This window comes from Opisthorchis viverrini, assembly GCF_000715545.1.
Source record: "Opisthorchis viverrini unplaced genomic scaffold opera_v5_184, whole genome shotgun sequence".
Classification (NCBI taxonomy): domain Eukaryota; kingdom Metazoa; phylum Platyhelminthes; class Trematoda; order Opisthorchiida; family Opisthorchiidae; genus Opisthorchis; species Opisthorchis viverrini.
Genome location: NW_008751839.1, coordinates 231938 through 255483, shown reverse-complemented (window position 1 = coordinate 255483; position 23546 = coordinate 231938). Strand labels below are relative to the sequence as shown.

Below are 23546 nucleotides of genomic sequence, written 5' to 3'. Positions count from 1 at the left end.
TCGCATAGCCTACGTTGGTGTACGTCTTCTACCAGGAAGGGGAAGCTCAATGGGTGTTTGGAAACCGTTGCCGATATGAGTGAGTAGCGAAACCAAGGGCGCTTTAACGCTCCCTAATTCGCCATCATTCCTTGAATTGACCGATCGTTTCGTCACTGTTTTGAGCTTCGTCTTTTTGGGCCTCTGGCAAGGAACCATTGCAGCCAGAACTTCCATGCCTGTCTAAATGGTTTATAAATGAAAAAGAGAATAGGTACTTTAAGACTCCCTATCACATACTTCTTTGTTATTGTGTGGCACAGTGCCTCGTTCGAGAAATGTTCCGGGTATACACTATTAACCATTGACCTTTGACCGTCTCACCTCAGAATCATTTCATTATGAATTTGCTCACGTCTTCTTCTGTTTACTTATTAGCTACTGCTGGAGTAGTCTAATTCACTCGATGAATCCAGATCAGTTGTAAGCATAGCGTATGGCGGCTAGCGTTTCCAACGCGTTTTCTGATCTCTTTTACGGTAATCCGTTCAGCACACCAGTGGGAAGTCTCATCGGTAAGTTTCACCAAATTTTACCACACTCACTAAATAACGTACTAACTTATTGCTGGCGCTTACAACTACTTGGAAAAATCCTTTGTATCTGTCACACTGTGAAAAAAGGTTGCCAATGCGTCCTATTTGTTCCCGGTTGATGAAACGCGTACCTACTTCAATCGTGGCGGTTTCCTCCATCCAGGGAGTAGGGTTGCTTTAGTTCCTCTTACTATGCAACCACGTGACTGGCACTGATACTTATCCTAAAGGAACCGGGCTAGCCAAATTCTAAGTTAGAGTGTTGATTTTGTTTATATGAGGTAGGCGATGCTAGCGGATAGCTCGAAAAGTTGGCGACCATCAGCTGTTTCTGTACATGACTTCACGCATGCTATCAATCCAACGTGGGGTTCATGTAAGGACCCCTTTCTTGACCCCTTTCTACTTCATACGGAGACAACGTTGGATTGATGGCATGGATCAGTTGGATCCCGATGCCAAGCAACTAGTATTGTCTGGAGGCAGATACCGAGAGACGCGTCATTTTCCAATTTCACGTTTGTCCCAGTCGATGCCTCATGGAAACCATCAGTTGCGTACTCCCTTCACAATGTTAGAACATAATTTTGCGTGCTTTAAACAAATAAAACACTTACAAAACTTTACGTCCGGATTTTGTTCTAAAGCCAATGGTCCGTGATTGGTTTACATAACCCGTTGAAGCCCAAGTAAGGTTAATGCACTGACTACCCTTTATCCATTGAATGTGTCTAGATAGATTTTACATATCACCGGTGAAAGGAAGAAGGCCTTTGCTGCGGATTTATTTATTAGAAAACGCCAACTGAACAGTTATAGGCTATTGGACAGGGAAACAAAACTCTCGTATTCATCTTGTTAACAAAAACTGAATATCCATCTTCTCCTTGAACGCGTCTTCCTGAACTTTCCTGGATATTCATTGGCTGTTATTCAATTGCAAGCAAATGCTGCAAAGTGACTCCACAAAGTCCGTAATAGATATCACTTTTCAAGAGATGTAAAGCGGATGTACGAGAGAACATACTACTCGCTTGCCACTCTCATCAGTAGTATCACCGCTACACTGGTGTTGCTGCATCTTATGCAACTTTATCCTCACACAGGGGGACGCCACATTGCAACCGGCCTCCGGACGTCTTTTGGGATAGCTTTTCTCTATGGGAAAACTTCGTGCTAAATATTCGCTGATGGGCAGTGTTCATTTGGCCCTCCGGATGGATTACTGTATGTTAGCGACATTATTGAACTGGCTGATGACATTATTTAAAGTTGGTGCTTCAGTGTCAGGACCATGGTACCCAACTACGTCGCATTAGGACTTTATTTACACTGATAAGCGGTGGGTAAAACTTTCCTTTTGGCTGGGCAGCAGCGTACGATTTATTGTACGGCCTCGGCAATAGACGATACACTGGTGAAGTTTGACGTCTGACCTTCTGGAGACAGTAGAGTTTGTGCTCAGATAACCTTTTAGTACATATTCTCCCGGCCGTGCCTTCTGTCCGGATAAGTACTTGAAATAATTGCCAAGTCACGTGGCAAGTCATGTATACCTGACTTGCTTGCCTTTGAATGTCGCGCTTTGGACTTGGCTTCCCATCATAGTCACTTCAATTCGGATCGCACTGAATCGAAGAGCTTCTTGTGAACCATTCTTTGGGAACAGCCACGCAGAGTTACGCTTCGAAAACTTGTGCGTTACCGTCATTGGTTAGTTGCACAATGCGACTTTTTTCCATAAAGTTGATCAAACTGGAGTGTGTTCACACTTATCCATGACATTTATGTTTTGCCGGCTGTCAACAGAGGAATCCACCGAATCCTTCGTTGGTCCGGAACTATGGCAGCTGTTCACCCAAGTCTGCGATGCTGTCAATCATTCGGTCACTGGGTAAGTTTTCTGTCCAACACCGAAACATGGCATTTCTTCCTCTCCCCAGACCCAAAGATGCGGTTCGCGCCATTCGACGTCGTTTCGTTACTAGCGTCACTTCCAACGAGACAGTGGCGATGCATAGCCTTTTGCTTTTGGAAACTTGTGTACGGAATTGTGGTTACCGGTTTCATGTAGCCTTTGCTACGCGAGACAACTTGAGGGATTTTGCGAAGTTTGCCTATCCCGACGCGGAGGGCGTCCCGGAACCAATCAAGCACAAGCTATTGTCTTTGATTCAGGTATGTCTTTGTGACGGTTCACAAGTTGATTCCCACACTGCGTTTTATGTGGTGCTAACACCTGCAGTTACAGAGAAGTACTATTTATTGACAAGTTTGTAATCCNGAGTTGACGTGTCGTGTAGGCTTGTTTCCTTCTGATAGCTTGGATAGAACTTTGTTTTGAATTCATTTGGGCCACTACCTGGGCCGATTTCGTTCTAAGTACTGTAGCTGAATATGCCTCAGCCCTGGTATTCCTGTTACAACGAGAACACGTCTGATAGAGGTTCCGGTGCAGGGAACAATTAACTAATTATATCCTTCTGAGTGACTACCTAAGCCCTGACAGACCGCCATGGGTTCGCGAGCTATGTAGACGTTACACCCTACAGCAAACGTCCAGTTGAAGACCTATCACCACTTGCGTTTAGAAACACCATTCCTCGGTTGTAAGTTCAGAAGGCGCGGACGAAACATATCTCATTCAGCTGTTTCCTATTTTTGCGTTGGCAATGAGAAAGGAAACTATCTTCGTAGCAGTCAATATGAAACCGGATGTAGCGTACAATCGTTCGAATGTGCGTAGCTAGCATGCCATTCCAAGTAAGCACGAGGGCTGGGATACTGCCAGGTTGCCCGAGCCCAGACAGGAGAAGTCGAGACGCAAAGGCCGGGTTTGATCCACGGACCTTCCGGCCTGTAAATTCGCGCCCTAACCACTGAGGCATCTCACCCCAACGTACAAAAAAGGAAACCTAGGGTGTAAATTCGCGCTCTAACCACCGAAGCATCTCACCCCAGTATACAAAAAGGGAAACCTCGGGCCATATAGGGAATTCATGTGAAGCAACAAAGGAATTTTCAGGTCACGCAGAGTTGGATCACTGGTGATGACATCATGGGTGAATTTCTTCGTATTTGGCCATGGATATGACAGAGTTTGCTTGATGTATGTTCAAACCAGCCATATGAGGTTAGAGCCAGTGTTTAGAACCCACAGGGTGAAACCGGTCGTGGGCTGTTGAAGAGTTTCCAGCAACCTTGTGAGTAGTTTCCTTCATGAAAATATACTGCGATATCTCGAATATCGTGCCAACTGAATCATGAGGCGGCCTGTGTGCAGCACATTCAGTTGTAGAATATCATAAACGAGAGATTCAATTGAGTCTCTCGTGAAAGCCAAATTGATTTGCAAATGAGTGTATTTCTCGAAAACCTAGGGCTTTATAGGAAATTCGTGTGAAACGACAAACGAATTTTCAGGTATGCAGAGTTGGATTACTAGTGATGACAGTATGGGTGAATTTTTCTATACTTGGCCATGGAAGTGGGCGAGTTTGTCTGATGTGTGTTCAAGCCAGTCATATGAGGTTAGAGCCAGTATTTAGAAACTGCCATCGATGCGAAGTCTTCAGCGGTCGGGGTATGTTTCCGAGATGTTTCAGTTTGTGCATAGTCTACCGGTTTCGGAGTGGTCGAAACGGCGGACCTGTCTAAATAATGCCATCCACTGCAGTGTTTTGACACTTTCTTGGAATGAAGAAACTATCAAGACATTGTAAGGCTCATCTGCACTTTTGTTTCGATTCATTTACCTAGTTGTTTATCCAAACTACCTCTCGACCTGCAGCCGTGTGGTGATATTAGTTTAAAGAACATAGTTTTAGGTAGTGCCGGTTTTTGAAACTCATGAACTTGACCTTTGAACTCCCGGAAGCCTTGTCTATCCAAAACTGCGCACTGATATGTGGAGGTGCTTCACCAACTGTATGCTTTTTTCCACGCTCGATAGTTTAGGTCAAGACATTGCGGTTGAATGTTATACATTTGTTGTGCTTCCCAACTCCCATTGCTAAATTCATGAAAGACATTTTGCGCAGCCTTGCTCACTGCTTTCAACGAAGGAATAATTTCGAAAAAAAAAACAGCCCATTTGGATTGTCAGTGTGTTGAAATATAGGTACCTCGGGTGTGTTTATTGATGTCTGACCATATGGTCCTCAGTCTGTTCGCCAATGGCCAACTGCCAAGCTCGGCGAACAGATCAACGACCACTTGATCCAGCACCTATTTGGTTTGCATCAGGGAAGTCGTAGTTGGACGGAAAAGTGACCAAAATCTTGTAGTAATACGCAGCCATACCGTCGTATTAGAATGCTATTTGTTACAGTAAGGAATAGTCTCGACTCTAGATATGTAGGGTAAACCAAAGCTGGTTACTGAAACGGTACATCAAGGAGTAATGTGTTGAGTAAGTCCCTGTCAAAGGAAACGCCTATGAGATCGCCCAAATATTGGCTCAATGATTATACACGGAGCACTTTTTTGACGGACTTTTATGTCAAAACTTTGCTTGTTCTCTGGCGTTGCTGAAATTGGGCAGTCTTTAAACCTGCAACATGACTTGTCGAAGCGGGTTCTTGTATAATAATTCTGGTAGAATATCTGTTTATTTTACACCCTACTGGTAATGTTCCGTACTCTCGTGTTTTTGTTCCTGGATTCCCTTGAAATTAGGGAAGATTTATCCAGACCTTAGAGCTCGAGATGGTCCTTTAGTTAGGGTGAAAGAGAAAGCGTTCACTTGTAGCACCCTTCCGGTGCCTAGCTGTCATGCCACCCGAAGGAAGCACGAGGGCTGGGATACTGCCAGGTTGCCCAAGCCTAGACAGGGGAAGTCGAGACGCATTCGAACCGCGAACCTTCCGGTCAGTAAATTCGCGCTCTAACCACTTGAGCCATTTCGCCCCCCTTTAGTTAGGGTACCAACTATCTGACCGGAAAGTTTGTGGTTCGAGCCCAACTCTCACATCATTTGCCCGTGGTGACATGTTACAAAGTAACCTAGAGAACAACGATGAATTAGTTCCTCGTGTTTGAAACACCTGCTGCAATGAACCGTATTTCCTGCTTGATATTACTGATACTTTCCAAGTTCGAAGGTGCCACTTCCGTGGTATCCTTTGTGGGATGTGACCTCTGGACGACAGTTCATTAAGGCTTTGGCTTGTAGGCATCGATTCATGGAAAAGGACTTTGGGTATAGATCTGGGGCTTTGTCCTGTGATGTCCCTTATCTTTATCATATTAAGATATCCCGACGTTTTCCCCAATATCTTTCTGTGAACTTCCTGAGTTGGCTTGCCAATTGTTCTGGTTGTAATCTAGACCTTGCATTGTCATATCATTGTCATTCATTGTCATGAACTCGCATTGTCGTATCAGATGCGCTGTACGAAAGCCTGTCAACACAAAAAGAAGTAGTACACAAGATCAACCATAAATCTTCGAGAACTGTCTTATTGACATTCGACGGACTTTCTTTATGATTTACAATATAGGCTCAGACATTTTCCTGTCATCTCTGCTCACGGTCGATTATGCCGACCTCGAGGAAATCGCCCAACGTTGGTCTTTTTATGGAGGTCTCTGATCCAGAAAGCCCTATACTTCTCTAGCGGATTCTGTTTTTAGTGTTATGGCGGCAGAATTAGAAGGGCGAGAGAGTTTGGTATACCTCTAACTTCTCTTCGTTATTTCCTTAATTTCACACCACTACTCTTCACGTGCAGGACTGGTCTTCGGAATTCGGGACACAGGTCGATTTCCAGGAGTTTCGAAACGTATACACTGAGCTTCGCGCGCGTGGAGTGTTGTTCCCCTCACCAACGCAAACAAGGTCCCATACAGAATCCAACTCTCCGCTAGTGAGTGTTCACTTTGTTATCATATTTTTGGAAGTTGAAGACCCTCGGTATTTCATCATCATCCTCTAGTGGCCTTTCTCATTCAGTACCCACCCACTAACACAAATATCGATGTTGAAATCGACACAAACATGTTCATTTATCCACTTGCTTGTGTAAAACAGAAACCATTACCAGTCCAAAACAAGTTGAAACCGAAGGTCCTCAAGATTCGTGGGCCCCATTGAGCCATAATGGTGTGTGTGTCTCCTACTACGTTGGTCAGCACTCCTGGCCCTCCAACTAACGAATATGAACGTTTATAACTCCCTTCTTCTCTTAAAGTTAGGTAACTCCAGTTGTCTACTCTGGTATTGATGCTTTTAAGCGAAATGTTGAGAGGATTTGGGGCCCAACTACTGTATGCTGATGTCTGGACCCTAGTAATCTACAAAATCGATTTCTCACACCCGAAGAGTACGATCTACTGTCTGACCAGCTGTGGGTTATTGATGAAGGCAACCAAATAGTCAGCAAGCACTACTGTTGGTAACAGAAGTGCTGCTCTCAGACTTGCCTCGGGTCGAAGTTCGTACGACTATAATTGTTCACCATTTACGCGGAATTGTGAACCTCACTTCGTGTATTGTCTGAAACAACGGCGACCATCTCGTTGATGGACTTTGTATAGTTTCTTTAGGATTCGAACCCGGGTTAGGCTACTTCCAGATCTTGATATTTTTAAACGATGCACATATTCTGTTGAGGTCGGCTGTATGCATCGTCACGTCTGCTGCCATTTTTTCGGAATCGAGGGGAGAAAACTGTTTGGTAAAGCCCCGGCATATGGAGTGGTCATCCGGTGCTATTCCGGAATGGCCTGCCAGGTTTTACCAGTAGGAAAAACCGCATCGCATTTAATCACTCACTCGCCTTCTCGGGTTTGATTTTCTTCTGGTGACCGATATCAGCAACGCATCAGTCCCCATGGGTGGATTCGTGGTGATATGAAGTCTTCTCTTCTTGTGGGAAGTGTTGCTCCCCCATTGGAGCGACCACTGAAGTCGGCCTCTCTATGGGGGGTAGTTTTAACAAGTGGTCGATGATTTTTCGCTAAAGCATTCCTGATGTTTTTGTCCTCTAAATCAATAACATTACCACAGCTCATATGTTGAACATTGGCCTCACTCTGAGATTCATGAGAAACCCTACTTCGAGGACCATCATCATCATCGACAGCATGACATCAGTGTTCAACACCGATGCTTCACTGCCGTACAACCATGACTTATTTGAAAGCCTTATTGTAAAGAAGAGAATAAAGGTGGATGGGGGAGGGACTTAGTGCTAGTTTAACACAATCATTCCGAGGTATCTACACCTCCAGACATTCACTCAGGCAATCCTGATAGAAACTGACAACAAGAACGCCACTGACATCGAGGACCATAGCAGGTCCTACTCGGAGTCTTCCACCAGCAGAGAGAATAAATGTCAAAATAATTTTGAAATGTCTCATTATGGGTTACCTCGTCTTTTTCGCTCTAAAGCCCCATGCACATGTGTCGCACTAGCGTCATGACAAAGGGCCATACTTCCAACTGGTTTTTGTCATCAGCACCTTCATTTTTTGCCTCGTTAGGCCATACGTTGACCTTGACCTCCCCTGAAATGATTACGAACAATCCGAAGCTACCGTCATTCACTCACAGCTGGTTTGTAACTGTGATAGTTGACTTGGTATTCTTCTCATATGGCAAGATATCACAGCAGGTAGACGACTGAGCATCAGGATCGCATTAATTCTCTGTTACCGGGCTGGGTAAATGTAGGGGCCTGTGATACACTCTGTTGCAAACTGAGTTGGTGCTGACTGGGTGCTCAACCGAATCTCAGTTTAATCTCTTAAGCCGAATGGGCTACACAAAAACTGCCCCATGATTCACTCGGAACAACGTTCGCGGGAGAGATGGCTCAGTGGTTACAGGGGGAATTTACTTACCGGAAAGTCCGTGGTTTGAACCCAGCCTCTTCCTCGAATTCCCCTGTCTAAGCCTGGGCAACCTGGCAGTATCCAAGCCTTCGTGCTTCCTTCTCGTAGCATGGTAGTTAGGCGCCGAAGAGTACTACAGCTGGACGACTATTCAGAAGAACATTCTAGATATCAAATGTGTTTCAATGATACGTATAGGGTCGTTGATAAATAGTTTCGAACACTGACGGCTCCCCCCTTCTTGGGGTGAGTTGTATTGCAACACACTTCGACATTTCACCCCAAACGTGCTGACCACTATGCAGCAAAAAAAATATGTTAAACGGGAGATTCATGTTAAATTCAACTGAGTCTCTTGCCAACACAAGTTAACTTGCAAGATAATGTTTAACGCATCACACTTACGAAACCTAATATTTAAGATGGAAGTATGTTAAGGTTATGGAGATGTTGTTCGTGATGCGAAGGCGTTCAGCTGTAGCACCCTTCCGGGCCTAGCTGCCCATGCCACCCGAAGGAAGCACGAGGGCTGGGATACTGCCAGGTTGCCCAAGCCTAGACAGGGAAGTCGAGTGGCGGAGGTCGGATTCGAACCACGGACCTTCCGGTCAATAAATTCGCGCTCTAACCACTTGGGCCATCTCGCCCCCGTGATGCGAAACTAATTATGCGGTTTTCAAGTAAGAATGAGGGTTGATAAAATCGGGGGGATTATGTCTATCGGATGCGCCCCGAAAAATCGAAGCCGATAATTGGTTGTCAAAGAGCTTCGAATCATCCTTTATTTACGACGGAAGGTATCGCCATTTGGATCGGCAATCCAAACTTGTGCAGTAGGAAGTCTCTGCGATATGTTCGACTTAGCCAGTCCTCATCTGAATCTAGACAACCATTGTACATGCATACAGCGCCTGACCCTTCTGGTGCATCGTACTTACCTCCTTGGTGTAGTAGAAACTGGTTTGAGACAGCTCAATGTGAACTCGAGATAGCTCAGTGGTTTAGGAGCCAGCTTACAGAGCGTAATGTCCGTGGTTCGAATCCAACCTCAGCATCTCGACTGCTCCTGTCTAGGCTTAGGAAGCCTGGCAGTATCCCATCCTTCGTGTCTCCTTTCGTTGTCATGGCACCGAAAGGGTACTACTACTGAATGATGAGAGCTCGAGGTAACTCAGTGGTTAAAGCAATCAGAAGTTTGGCGGTTCGAATCCAACCTTTGCGTCTCTTCTGTCTAGGCCTGGGCGACCTGGTAGTATCTCAGCCTTCGTGCTCCCCACGGGTGGCATAGTAGCTAGACATCAAAAGTGTGATACAGCTGGACGATTATTCATTTAGGCTAGTTGGTAAAATATTAGTCTTCGTGACTTAGTTGTTGGGGCTAACGATTGTCAAATGGGTTCACCACCCTGAACTTTGACTTTAGGCTAAATGGAAAAGCCCCTCTCTACCCACGGGAGAAGCTGGAAAAAATCTGCCACAAACTATGTCTCACTACTTTAGTGCGGAGAAGATGCGATATGTTCATTGTTGATGACCGTTCCTCAAGGAAACGTCCCCGTCAAACATCCGTCAAAGCTTTCGAAAAAGTTTGGTGACAATCGGTAGATTTATTGCTGGGCAACGTTTCGCTTTTGACACAAAAGCTTCGTCAGGCCAAGTGACTAGGTTACGTGGTTGGTCGAGATTTGAGGCGGAAGGAGAACCAATCAGCTAAGTCAAGCTAAATCTCTGTTGGGTGTCGGCCGAGGGATTTTAGTGTGTTATAGTCGAAGCTGTTTTATTTTAATAAGCAATCAGCCTACCAGAATTCGGTCACTTAACCTGAAAATGCAGATCACCTGTTGATATCAATGCGCCCAGGTTAGATCAAGGTGCACAAGGTTTCCCCTTGCACATTCGTACATGTGACTGCTGAATGTAACGAGCCTAGGATAAACCGATTAGCCGGCTAGCGCAGTAATGGTCTTTGTAAGAGGGGGAAATGTGGGAAGAGTTTCGTGGGCTAAATCTTTTTGAATGCACTGAAATTTTTGCCGAACTTGGAAGGACCCACAAGGGTCCTGGTCATTAAGGCAGTAGACACTGTTGGTGGGTGGAGGTGGCCCTAAGTGGGCACCGCAATTTCGTGTAGCTTCTCGCTGAGTTTCTTTGGCCTAATATTCGATCTTTTCAAGCACAGACAATTGTGGTATTTCTCAGATTCGTCAAGCAACTAGTCGCTAATCTGGCCGCTGTTGTACATAACGGGTAAAATTGTCAACAAGTCGAGTATGACGTGAGCATTACTCAATAAGGTCTGTGTGTTTGACTGTTACTTCGGTTACAAGTTGTGTCCACCGACTAGGATCTGCCATCGATCTTAAGGGGTCAAATAACATTCTACTCTTTCCGAAAACTCATCATTCGTTATAACTCAGACTGGATTATCCTAAGTTCAAAACCTAGGTTATGCTTAGAAAGTAATTTTTTCCGCATAACCGGATGGAGAAGCGGTGTTGACATCAAATCTTATCCACCTTGCGCATGCTTAATTTGCATAGAACCGGTGGCAACCAATGGGATGCTGTGTTTTTCGTCATTCATTTTGTGTGTGTATGTTTCTGGTCTCTTGAGTATAGCTCGTTACCTATTCCGTTGTTGCTTGGTCCTTTCTTGAAGCTCGAATCTTAGATTGGTTTCAGTTGCTCCGTACCTCCTTTACTCTGCTTCTTGAGTCGCTGTAACTAATTTTGGTATTCCATTGCTCATCTCACCGTTTGTTTTCAATAAAGAAACTTCCTCCTGAAAACAAATTGCAAGCCAGTCCACCCTCCCAATTGGCATCGACCGTTGGTCACCCGGACGGGCAAACCGGATCCCTTTCCACCCAAAGCGTTCTTTCTTCCTCGGTGTCGACACCCGCACATAAAACACCGAAGCTGGACACAGATCTCGCGCAAGTTCGGGTCAATATCTGTGTACTCAGTGACTTAGTCAGTGAGGCTGAGACATCTGAGTCACCTGCAGATGTGGAGACCAGGCAGTTGATGTCTGTAAGTTTTCAGTTTCTTGTTTTTTTGTCCTCCCTAACTTTCAAAAGTTAGCTACAGCATGTAGTTCCTGACTGACATCACAGGATGAGCCTTACATTGTTGTTGCATTTGTTCCCTGTTCTGCTCGCCGCTTACACAAGAAAGCTATTTCTTGTTTTCTGTCATCTCATCCGGCACGCGCGAAATGATCGTTCAGCTGTAGCACCCTTTCGGTGCCATGCCACACGAAGGAGGCACGAGGGCTGGGATACCGCCAGGTCGCCCAAGCCTAGACAGGGGAGTCGAGAGGCAGAGGTCGGGTTCGAACCACGGACCTTCCGGTCAGTATATTCGCGCTCTAACCACTTGAGCCATCTCGCCCGGAAGGGTGTTGCAGCTGAACGATTATTCATTATTTATTATGTTATGTCATAAATAGTTATCCGAATTCACTGTATGATTTTCCCTCATGGACCATAAACTCTTGCATGACGGCACGCAAACCTGGGTTTCTTTGCGAGTATCAGTCCATTCCCCTTGTAAACCCATGCATTTCACTCAGTTCTGCCACCATCTTTTTCACACCTTTCCTCCGCTAACATAACCTGTTTATTCGATCACCCTTCCCCGGAATCAATGACCTAATAGATACGATCGCTTCTGTCTTACATCCACGTCTTATTAATATCACAAGCCTTCTCATACTAGATTCAACCATCCCTTTTCACAGTATCTTCCATACTCACATGTGCTCCACTCGGTTGTTGCCCTTCGACCCTCTATTTTGATGTTTCTTCCGGGAATAGTCATGGTTTACCTTGGGAAGAAATCTTCGCGGGCTGACCACCATTCACCTGTGGGATATGATATATGCTACTGACTTCTCCATCATCGTCATCCTCCGATGTATCTGTCCTAATCTTTTTCAATCCGTATTACTCCAAGGAGCCGGTTTATACAAGGGCCGATATTTCTTCTTCATGATTATCATCATTAATGCAACATCAGATGAGAAAATTGGTGCTTCATTACTACGCAACCATGCCAATTTGTTTGGATAAAACGAAAAGAAGAAGGAAATGAGGCAGGAAGTGGACCTAATGCTAGCCTACCACAAACATCCGAGACGCCCTCCATCTCCAGCACTCAGTAAGATAGCCTAAATAAGAATTGACTGCATGAACGCCGCTGACATCGGTTGGCCTCCATATCGTTCAGTGTCTCCGGCCAAGCACTGCGGGGGAGGGTAATGTGGGAAGTAAACCGCACCAACAAAGTTATCTGAGAATTTCATGGTTGTACGAGGGCTGGGATACTGCCAGGGCGCCCACACCTAGACAGGAGAATGATTAGGGTTCTTAACCGAAGCCTTTGGACTAGACAGGAGGATGATTAGGGTCCTTAACCGAAGCCTTTGACTCACAAGCCTAAGCGCAAGGCAGCGGTATTGGGCTGGAAATGCAAGTACATTACCATTTTTACGGAACACGTTACCACACAATTCCAACCGCCAACCTGGAGTGCCAGGGAACTCTGTTCTTCAGACCTTTACCCATGGACCAACCTGGTATGAGAGACTCTACGAGTGTCCTGCGGACAGCCCCCCCTAGTATAGCTCAATGGGTCGCCGAGCTACACAAGCCGCCACACCACAGTAAGGTCCAGTCTCCCCGTGACGGATCTCAAACTTTTCGTAACACCACTCCCCTCTGTCACATCACATTCAGCTCACCTCAAGGTCTGTGCCACTCCGAATTAGGCACCGAAAAGAACGCTCTCCTCGGCAGGTGGTGACTCGGCATACTTGACACCTTAGCTTCCAATACGAGATACATTTTTGAGTGAAATACTGTCTGTTTCACCTCAAACCCTTTTGATATCCTCCTTGCAAATTCGCAGGTTGCAGCCTGTTCCAAACATCGGTGGTCAAAGGTCCGAAGGTGTCAAGGCCGAAGTGGCCAAGTTTCGCAGCCATACAACAATACGATCAGCAATCAAATCCAATATACGCGTCCTTTAAGACACTGCGATAGGTGTTCGCTCACGCTTTTCAACTACTTCCCGAGAAAAAGTCTAATGGGCCGACCGAATGGATAAAAGTCGGGTATCCATTTTGAAACCGTATTTGGTAACAAGGACTCCAACAAGGGATGCGCTGAAGTCGCAATGTGGTGCTGTCCCAAAATATTCATTCTGAACTCAATATTGAATTTTTTGATGTCACAGTCGATTCTTCAAGAATGCAGCCATCATAGCAACTGATTTAGTTTACAGACGACAGCTGAATTCTGGTCCTGACTTCCAGCCATGCTCCCCAAGGAATGCGATGTTGTCACTGTACAACTGACTATCATCGGTAAAGGTCAAGCCAAATGATCATGCTGGTGCCAGCCACCCAGAAGACAAAGCGGTCAATAAAATCGATCTGAGTGCTCATTTGTATAACTTATGCTAGATCAGTGTAGCCGTTGTGATAAAACCGTACACAAACTTACACATAACACGCACGCATCCCTGCTGACGTCGCAGTGATATTACGCTGCCGGACGATGAAACGTTTGCACCCAAATAACTAAGGTCATGGGCCGATCGATTTCCTTGCTGTCTTTCTGCCGGGAATGGCATCGAACTCAATGGCTTCATCCACAAGTTTGCGGCTAGGGTTCGAGCCCACCCAGTCTCGCAGCAGCGCTTTGCATTTTGCAGGTGTGAAGCGCATGCCAAATCGTGAGGCAGAGTTATTTAGATTATTAATTTCTTTTTACATCACGACGGTGTCAGTTCCAAGAGGAGCTATGTTGTCTTCAGCCTCGATATCTGTGAGCGAACGCGCCGATAGCACTTAGACCCCACATTTGTCAGGGGCTGGTAGTGAGTCTTGCATATTTGCAGGTGTGTCGAAGTTAAAGACGAGGTTAAAGACGAGAGGTTAAGGGGTACAGTCTTGGGTGAGACCTTTTGACGTGGCGAACTTAGTCTGAAGCTTCCGCGGGAGTTGGCCTACAGCGACTCAAGGAGGGTCAAGAAATCATGGGGACACATTTGCTCCATAGAGACCGGGAGAGTGCCTGACGGTTTGGGGAGCCAGTCAGATTCAAAGAAGATAACTAATGTTGGTTGCTGTTCCAGAATCTGTCGGAGGATGAAAATATAATCGATGCATCCTTTTGTAGGACTGAACCCGACTTGTGTTCAGTCAGCTTTCGCAGGATAAGACCAGGGAACACCTTTGATGTGACAGTTACCAAGCAAGTACCACGGTGGTTTTCACAGCGTCCGCCTGCCGAGTTTGGAAAAAGGAACAACCGTTGACCTTCTCACGTTTCAGTACGGATATTTCGTACTTTATTTCTTCCGATGGGCGATGCAGGTTTACATTCCCCTCTCTCGTATGTACTATCTTCAGATGCTGTGTCGCGGACCAGCTAAACTTCTTTGAAGTGTTCGGTCCATCTTTCCGGTCGACGTTTTTGTGAGTGAATTGATGGGCCGCCTTTTTCACTTATTGTTTCACTGACCACCGCTTTCCTAGTGTCAGTCGATCGTATGTATCAGTTGATATGGGGCACAACTGATTCCGCCTTCTCCATCTCCCGAGCTTTCGATGTCCACCAGAACTCTCGGTCCTTCGTCACACCCTCCATTATTTGGCTTTTCAGGGATTAGCGTGCGCCATCTTACTCGCTTGACTGTGTGGATTTCCTGGCATCAATCAGGCGGTCGATCTCGACCATATACATTAACCATTTGGCTATATCGGAGAAGTTGGATGAATAGCTCCTTTCACATTTTGCCATGCTTCATCCACGTTTTCGCTACCACTACACTATTGGTTTACTGCAGTGTTGTTGAGCTAGCTCAATAACGGTAAGATAGATGCTCGCCCCGCATATCAGAAGCCCTGGTTGCGACTGACCGGATGCACCAGTTCTAAGCTGTCGTGAGAGCAAAACCCTAATTTAGAGCTTCATTTTTGTGTGGTCCAACCGGAATGGTTGCGCACAGGAGGAAGACTGTGCAAACGAGGGTGATATGAGTGCTAATTCTACACCCCCCACAACCGCCCACACAATATTCTGTTGGTGAGTACGAGTATTCTAAAAATGCCACGAATTACAAGCATCCTCAAGCTACTTTTGTAGCACACTAGCGATGAAATTAATAGAGCTCTAGATAGTTCAATGGTTAAGGCGCTAACTTACTGAACAGGAGATCGGTGCTTCGAATCCACCCTCCCACCCTCGACTGCTCTGTTCTAGGCTTGTGCAATCTGGCAGTATCCCAGCCCTAGTGGTTCCTTAGGGTGACGCAGCAGCTGGACACCAGAATGGTGTTACAGCTGAACTGTAATAATAATAATGAAATGACTTCCTTCATGAAAGATCAAAAGATCTTTCTTGGGCTTTTATTTTGTCAATCCCGACCGAGTGTAAGCTAGAACCGAAAGCTCGTCGGAGGCAACATACCTGCATTTCTCGCCCGTCCAAAATGCGATGGCGATAATATCACCAGAACCTACTCTAAGCTTTCACCCATGTTACTATCAACAGTTTAGTGTTAGGTTCGTGAATAAGATCCGATAAGCAAGGCTTTCTTACGCCTCAGCGGAACCAAAATCCATGAACGCTTCCAATGTGTATCCCATCGTTGTGAACCAGATGAGAATCGTTCTCGGTTTTGCCAAGCTCTCCGTCTGATGGTCCTGTATAAACCCAGCTACCAACCGAAGACAAATACATATGAGGAAAACTCTCGACTTTCTCTGATTATCATTCATCCGCTGATCCTCTTCTGGATCCAAGAAAATAAATTTTCAGGGGCCCAGCTACCAACCGAAGACAAATACATATAAAGAAAACACCGGCACTCTCGACTTTCTCTGATTATCATCCATCCGCTGATCCTCCTCTGGATCCAAGAAAATAAATTTTCAGGGATTCCTTGAGATTTTTACCCCGGTTTCAACGGAAATTTCCCCCTAGTCTTTGGGATCAGATACTGCGTGTTTAATAGTTCTGAACAGTTTTGGGTTTTCCTGCCCAAAGTTGCATAGGCCTTGTACATCTTATGGGGTGTTTTCAAACTCCCCGGACGTGTGGCGGTCCGGAGTGACCGCAGCTATTTGTTTTTCGGTGCATTTTTTCCGTTGTGAACTGCAACGAATGAGGATGAAATTTAGTTTTTAAAGAATACAGGTATTGTGGGATAAATAACAGCTGAATATTTTCCGCAGGAGTTATATGAATTCAGACATATCGACAGACTGTTGTCCTAAAACTGTCTGAGCAGACTTCCCAGTGTTAAGACATCATTCATGTCACGTGTGAGAAGGGTGAATGTGTGCAAATGATGGACTCAAGTTACAATAAAGTGAAGGGAAATGCTGAAGAAAGAATCCAAAAAAACGTGCATGGTAACGGGTTTGTGGTTTTGGGATAGAGTTTCGGTATTGAACCATATGTGTGCCTGTTCTGTGTCCTATTTTGGTGTTGATTTCCTGCTATTCTGGCTTCATCCTCGTAAAACTGGGAATATACTCTTCCGGAAAACCTGCTAGAACGCGTAGAAGTAAAACTTGCTTTAATGAGGGACATGTGAAAAACTGTGCTGTTGTTAGCAGTGTGTCGGAGTATTCTTAGCTTACGATCGTTAGTTGGTTGTTGGTCAGGTGGCAGTTGATCTGTTCACGGAACACGGCGAAGCGATCAACTGCCACCTGATTAACAGTCAGTCATATTTTGGTACGCGGCTTTTTACTGCGTGATGTGGGCGAAGGTTCTAGTCTTCATTTGGATATCCCAATTGTCGTCACGTTTTCTCCCGCACAGTCCTACACTCACCTCATATTTAGGATGGAAGAATTCGTAACGATAAGTTTTTCAGGAGCCAACCAGGCTCTTCTTTTTTCCACGTTGTGGCTCAGCCTAAGTTCATTTCCCGTAATATTAACTCGGAAAACTGCCTTTTTCATCCCATCCTACGTTCGTTTGCTAAAGATGATGTTATCTGTTCTAGGAAATCGCCGCTTCCCTCCAAGAAATGTCCACTCGCCTAATTCAGGCCATCTCCTGCTGGGAAGCCTATCAGGAGACGTTACCTCATCGCGGAACCACGGATGCGGTTCTTCTCGATATGATCAACGTAAATGACGAACTGCACACAGTGTTACTTCGCTACAGCAGAGCTGTTGGGGCCAGAGATATGCTAAACAGTTATGTGAGTTTTTTTGTAATTGGATGAAGGTGTGCTATTATGAGCTTTGATCAGTTTACACATCTACGAACGCAAGAATTCGTGATGTATGCATGGTCTAAGCATTCGCTCTTGTGAAGAGTTTGTCCGTATAGTGTTTATGCATCACAAACTTACAGTCCCATTGTGGGGCGAATGAAAAACAGAACCTTTGATCTGGCTTACTGACCGGGCACTACTTGGTTTCTAGTGCGATTGGCAATTCGTGAATAGGGGATATATTCTCATGTGATACGTTGCAGCATACCGAAGCAATGGCGAGTAATTTCTGTGTACTTGTTATTAAAAAGGGAAACGTTTCCACCCAGTGTGACGCAACTATCCCAACCTTGTCACTACTGTAGTTATTCTTGACCTGGTTCGGTTGCTCTAAGAGGCGATTGATTGAAAAGGAGAGGATCTGGGGGCATAACTTGACGATGGCAGGAAATGGCAAAGTTTACAGTGCGACGAACCAAAAGCGCCCTCCGAGTTTGGTCATTCATTGTCGCATGGCACACCAGATAAACACACGCATGAGCAGGTCGTTCGCTGTTCATGGATGAAATTCAGTTTTCTGTCTTTCTCTGTGATTTTTTTATAGACAAAAACAGACGCACTTCCACAAAATACCAATGGATCCTCTGCACTCGGTGTGGATTCGAACGCCGGTAAGTTTGGCTAATTATCCTAGCTCTTCTGATTATTGTTGCCTCATGCTCACACGGCATTGTTGACGGTCACTTTGTATTCCTGGTTCTGAAGTAATGCACACATCTGTACGCATTTTATGCGGTTTTGTAAATTAATCAATTTGGACCCAAACAGTCGGATTAGTTCGGTTCGTCTGTGCCTTGCTACACGACCGGATTTGGTATCCACCTTACATCTCCAGGTCGTTCGGACTGCAAACTGTTCGAGGCCGCTTGAACTCACCTTTCTGCTAGTACGATCCTGTTCGTAGCGACAACATCATAATTTTGGTGACCCAGAGCTGAAAAGTCTTCTGAGGTGGGCTGAATGGGGGGGGGGGCGAGATGGCTCAACTGGTTAGAGCGCGAATGCCCTGACCGGAAGATCCGTGGTTCGAACTCGGCCTCTGCCTCTCGCTTTCCCCTGTCTAGGCTTGGGCAACCTGGCAGTGTCCCCGCTCTCGTGTTTTCTTCTGGTGGCATAGCACTTAGGCACCGAAATGGGGCTACGGCTGAACGAATGAAAAAGCCAAACGCAGCGTCCAATTGACGGATACATAGGAATTTCGCTACAAACCAAATACAGTTTTGTTTGGTTAGTCTGTTGGCTAAACAAAATGACACATTTTAGCTTTGTAGTTGATCCGTAAGCATCCAGCGGAATTTCGATCGAATAAAGGCTTGGTCGACCATATGCCATATGTGCAGACGTATCATTCTAGGGACCACTGTGTGATTATAACGACAGTGAAAAACTCAAAGGTGTCTTGCACTCAGGTTAGTACGTGGATTCGTGGCATGACATTTTTACCAAAGAGGGCCCACCACTTGTAAATATGTTCATGTGGAGCACCTGAGCACAATCAAGAAACGACTGAGAAGCATCAGTGGAACAGGCTAGGGTGGGGACTTCGGTTTGACCATAATTTTCTCGCTTCATCACCTTCCGCAGTCAAAGTATGCCTAAAAGCGTCCTGGGCCTATATTCAACGCGTATCAAAGTCAGTTTCGACAATGTGAATCTACCATCGATTTAAGATTGGAGTGTTCACAGGGGCAAAAACTTCTCGTGTGTACGCAACCGGTGCACTCGTACGTCGAGATGCCCAGTGGGTGCGCTCTAGAGACATGCACGCGCCGCCCATTGTTCATTTGAATTTCCACGCATGAGTGACAAGACTCGCCATTTTTGAGCTAGTTGCTTTGTGTATGTTGAAGATTCGTCGAAAACAAAAACTTATTTCAGAGGTCACTCGTATGGGATCGGCTAACTGATGCTAATAGGGTAGAAACACGTTTAATCTCAACGCGACCACTGTAAGGATAGATCTAAGGTTTACGCTAATTAAGTATTCCTGCCTCCGATTTTCCGCAGTTTGCGATGCCATGAATCTATCGATTAATTTTTTTGTGTTTTAAGGCCAGTCTATCTTGAATATCAGACCCTGTGAGTGAACAGACAACCCTGTGGTTAAAATATTCTATATTGTGCACTTCATTCGAGATTTCATGGAAAAAGTGAAGCTAATTATGTTGAAGAAAAAACGGAAAATTGCTGACTGTATACATCATTTGTCCACTCTGTAATTCATGAGAGGCATTGATCTCAAAGTTCTGTTGACAACTCCGTAGTTAGAGCTTTTCCGACAGTTACCAGGAACGATTGGTCGTTCTGAAAATTTACAGCCTTGGGTTCAGTATAGCTCAGTGGTTAGGTCACGAACTTACTGACATGCAGGTCCATGGTTCGAACCCTAATCGGGCATTTTGATTGCTCCTATCTAGGTAATATCCCAGTCCTCATGGTTCTTTCGGGTGGTATGGTAGCTAGGCACCGAAATTGTTAGATTGCCAATAGTTATTATTTGTAGCTTAGCGCGAGGTGGTTCGGTGGTTAGAGCGCGAATTTACTGACCGGAAGGTCCATGGTTCGAACCTGTAGGTACTATTGTCTTTTTACTCGAAGTAATATCAGAAGGTGAAATAGCACTAACAATAAACAGTTATGTATAGTGGCTACCAGAGACACAAATTACAACTGAATAATGGACAAAAGAAGTATGAGACTTATCGAGTTCTTCGTTTGATAAGTTGTAGCCGATGCAGCCAATTATGTTTATGTTGTGAGTGAGGATGCGCTTGCATTGTTTGTCTTAGGATAAGATTCCAACACTCTTGGTTAGTCGTGGGGCGCATGTTCGTCATAATGCGGACAGGAATGAAACAGCGGGTGTGCATGCGTTGAACAGATTATATGAGTGGATGAAGGTAAACATTAATGAGATAGTAATCGGACTGTGAAAGCGGTTGAAGATAAACGTTGATGTGGTGGTAACCAAACTCTGGTAAAGTGGTCAAAGATAAACGTTGAAAGGATGGCAACCAAACTCTGGTAAAGTGGTCGAAGATAAACGTTGAGGGGATGGTAACCAACAAACCCGAGCTCCGCCTCTCGACTTCCCCCTGTCTAGACCTTAAGCAACCTGGCAGCATTTCAGCCCTCGTGTTTCGTTCTGGTGGCATGGCAGTTAGAGACCGAAAGGGTGCTACATCTGAACCATTAGTCTCAGCTTACAGCCTAGACTAATCGAAAGATAGTTGAGCGTACTGAAAGATGACATGGAATGTTCGTCAACGAAAACATGTCGATCGACTCGCAGTCCGTCAGGTCGACCTAACTATTCTTGCCTTCATTGCTTCACAGCTACCCTCATCTCGTTACGCTTTGTTTTGCTCCTTCATTAGCTCTTCGGTTTACTTTTGGCGCTATTTTCAGTGTGTCTAGTTCAGTTCTCTTGGCTCGGGCTTACACGGGCTACATGAGGAGTAGAACAGTCGTGCACGCCCGGTCAAATCATCTGGTAGAACCTGACAGTCATCACAGTCATTGACGACAACGTTATCTTTCAACATTCACAGCACGAACAAAAAGGCATCAGTTCGGTCACCAGCAAAACCGAAGTTTTGTAATAACTAGTCAATGCACACCGTTTTTGATCCCACCACTGTCTCCATAATCAAATAAAAAATCAAATCGTTCAGCTGTGGCACCCTTTCGGTGCTTAGCTGCCATGCCAACGGAAGGAGGTACGAAAACCGAGTGCCCAAGCCCAGATGCTGAGGTTGGATTCGAACCGCGGACCTTCCGCTCGGTGAGCTGTCTCCGTAACCACTGAACTATCTCGAGTTCCATAATATCTGAACCACACAAGTACTAACTGTACAGACGCAGACGCTACAGGTGGTAGCGCCATTTTCTGTCCATGTGTAAGCTGCCGAACACCTAGCCACTCGCCACCGAATGGCATGAGGAACGCCAAGAGTTAGGATCTCCCAGGAGGCTCTTGGGATGCATACTTCTGGTGGATGAATCTGTTCCGATGTTGATGATTTTGTTTTTCACTGCCATAAAGCCTCGGCTGAAATACATGGTTTCAGTGGTCTTACTAATGCACTTGGTTTTGACATTTTCGTATTTCACGGCTTCACTGTGCAGCTTTAGGGAGTGTCAAGTTAGACCAATGTAATCGGGCGAACGAATAGTATCAATGGTCTGTTTAGACAATGACGTGTTGATAACTACTTTACAACGGGGTCTAGAGTGGGATCCTCGGGGATGCCTATTTTAGTGCTTCCAGCATCCGCTGGATCCATCCTCAATTCAGCAAGACAGTTTATTGTGTGTGCTCATTGTTGACTGATGGATCACTAGGTCTCTGTGCTCTAAATCTCCTTTGGTTTGTACATTCGAAGCTACTTGGCGTTCCGGACAGAAATTGACCTAAGTCGTCGTTTTCAGTGCGCAGTCTGCTCAACTGAATGCCAAGTTAGCCTGCTGCGTCCCCTAAAAGAGGACAATATGGAAACTGGAATTTTGGGCCCTCTCTCTAACCAGGAAAAGTCCTTGAGGAGTACACCCACGTGTAACTTCTCTTTGTTGCTGCCACAGAGGAACGCACTCTTCTGAACCCCTAATTTACCTTCATCTTTCGTCGCCATTGCTCAGTACTCCACCTTTACTGTTCAGTATTCGCGCTGTCATGTCCAATTTCAGAATTTGGTTTGTTTGTTGGCGATCGGTCATCTGGTACTCCTCGAACGTCACCCACAGCAGAACAAGACGAAGCCGATGAGGTTCCCTTACTGGCTCCGTCAACCGAACGGCAATCAAGTGATACAGCGAAGGACTTAAGCTTAATTGACTTTTAGGGTTTGTACCTGTTCATTTTCACGCTGTCTATGTGATGTCACCAATCCCCCGTGTCATCTGTCATCACCCCCTCCCACAATCCTTTCTCAAGCTCATGTGATATGTGCTGTGCCCATTGCAAATTGTCACTTTTTTGCTTTAATCATCGTTTCCCATAAGTTCTTTCACCTATGAAAAAAGCGTTCCAGAACTTCATTTGGCCTTTTTCGGTAATTGAAGATTATCGCACAACGACTTTATCTCTCATCTATCCTTTATCCCGACGTCCATTTGTTCACATGGCTTTTCTGTTATGTCATACTGTTGTCTGGCTTTACTGTTACTTGTGTGGAAACCCAGCATTCCAAAAGCATACCAAAAACACACGTTGTTCTGACGGACCTCTGTAACCTCAAGTTGGACATCGTAGCTTAGAAGATCTTCACGATTCCGTGCATGAAATTTGAGAAATGGTGTTGTGGTGCAGCGAAACTTTCCGAATGGGTCAGCTGCTGTTTGTATGCTTTTTCGTCGAGCGTTGTGCTACACCTTACAGAACAGAAAGGTGTTCCGAATGATGCTAGACTAGTTCTGTTCGGAAGCAGAGTACATTTATTGGGTTGGGGCAACTTGTCATGGATTGGCACCGCAGAGCCATGGTGGTAGAGTAAGTGCTTGAGCCCATCAGTCCAGGTGGGGTGGGGGGGAGTAGTGAAACCTCCTAAAGGAGCACACCTCTTGTATTTATCCTTGATTTTGCCGCGCACGTTTATGTGTGGCGCAGTCCTTTTCCCTTGAGTGACCACCCAGAAGAATAATTGAAATCAGCCACCCTAGGGAGGAAGACCTATGAGTCTACTTGCACCGCGGTTGTTGAAAGCTCCTGGCATTTTGTACCAACAGTCAATTGCAGCCTTTCTACTGAAAAATAGCTTCAATCTTTTGTGATGCGCTACTCATAATGTTGCTGAAAGTTCGTCGATAGCCCACGACCGGTTTTGCCCTTCTT

At 45.4% G+C, this 23546-nt stretch overlaps 1 protein-coding gene across 1 annotated transcript; it reads left to right on the top strand.

Annotated features, from left to right (window-relative positions):
* Positions 1-314: 314 nt before the first annotated feature.
* On the top strand, positions 315-22924 carry T265_07711 (hypothetical protein; the record flags this gene model as incomplete). Its single annotated transcript, XM_009173307.1, has 8 exons — positions 315-554; positions 2385-2469; positions 2519-2753; positions 6308-6442; positions 11186-11446; positions 17441-17641; positions 18261-18327; positions 22403-22924. 8 exons carry the CDS (start codon positions 476-478, stop codon positions 22555-22557), a joined length of 1218 nt encoding a protein of 405 aa, XP_009171571.1.
* Between the last annotated feature and the right edge of the window lie 622 nt (positions 22925-23546).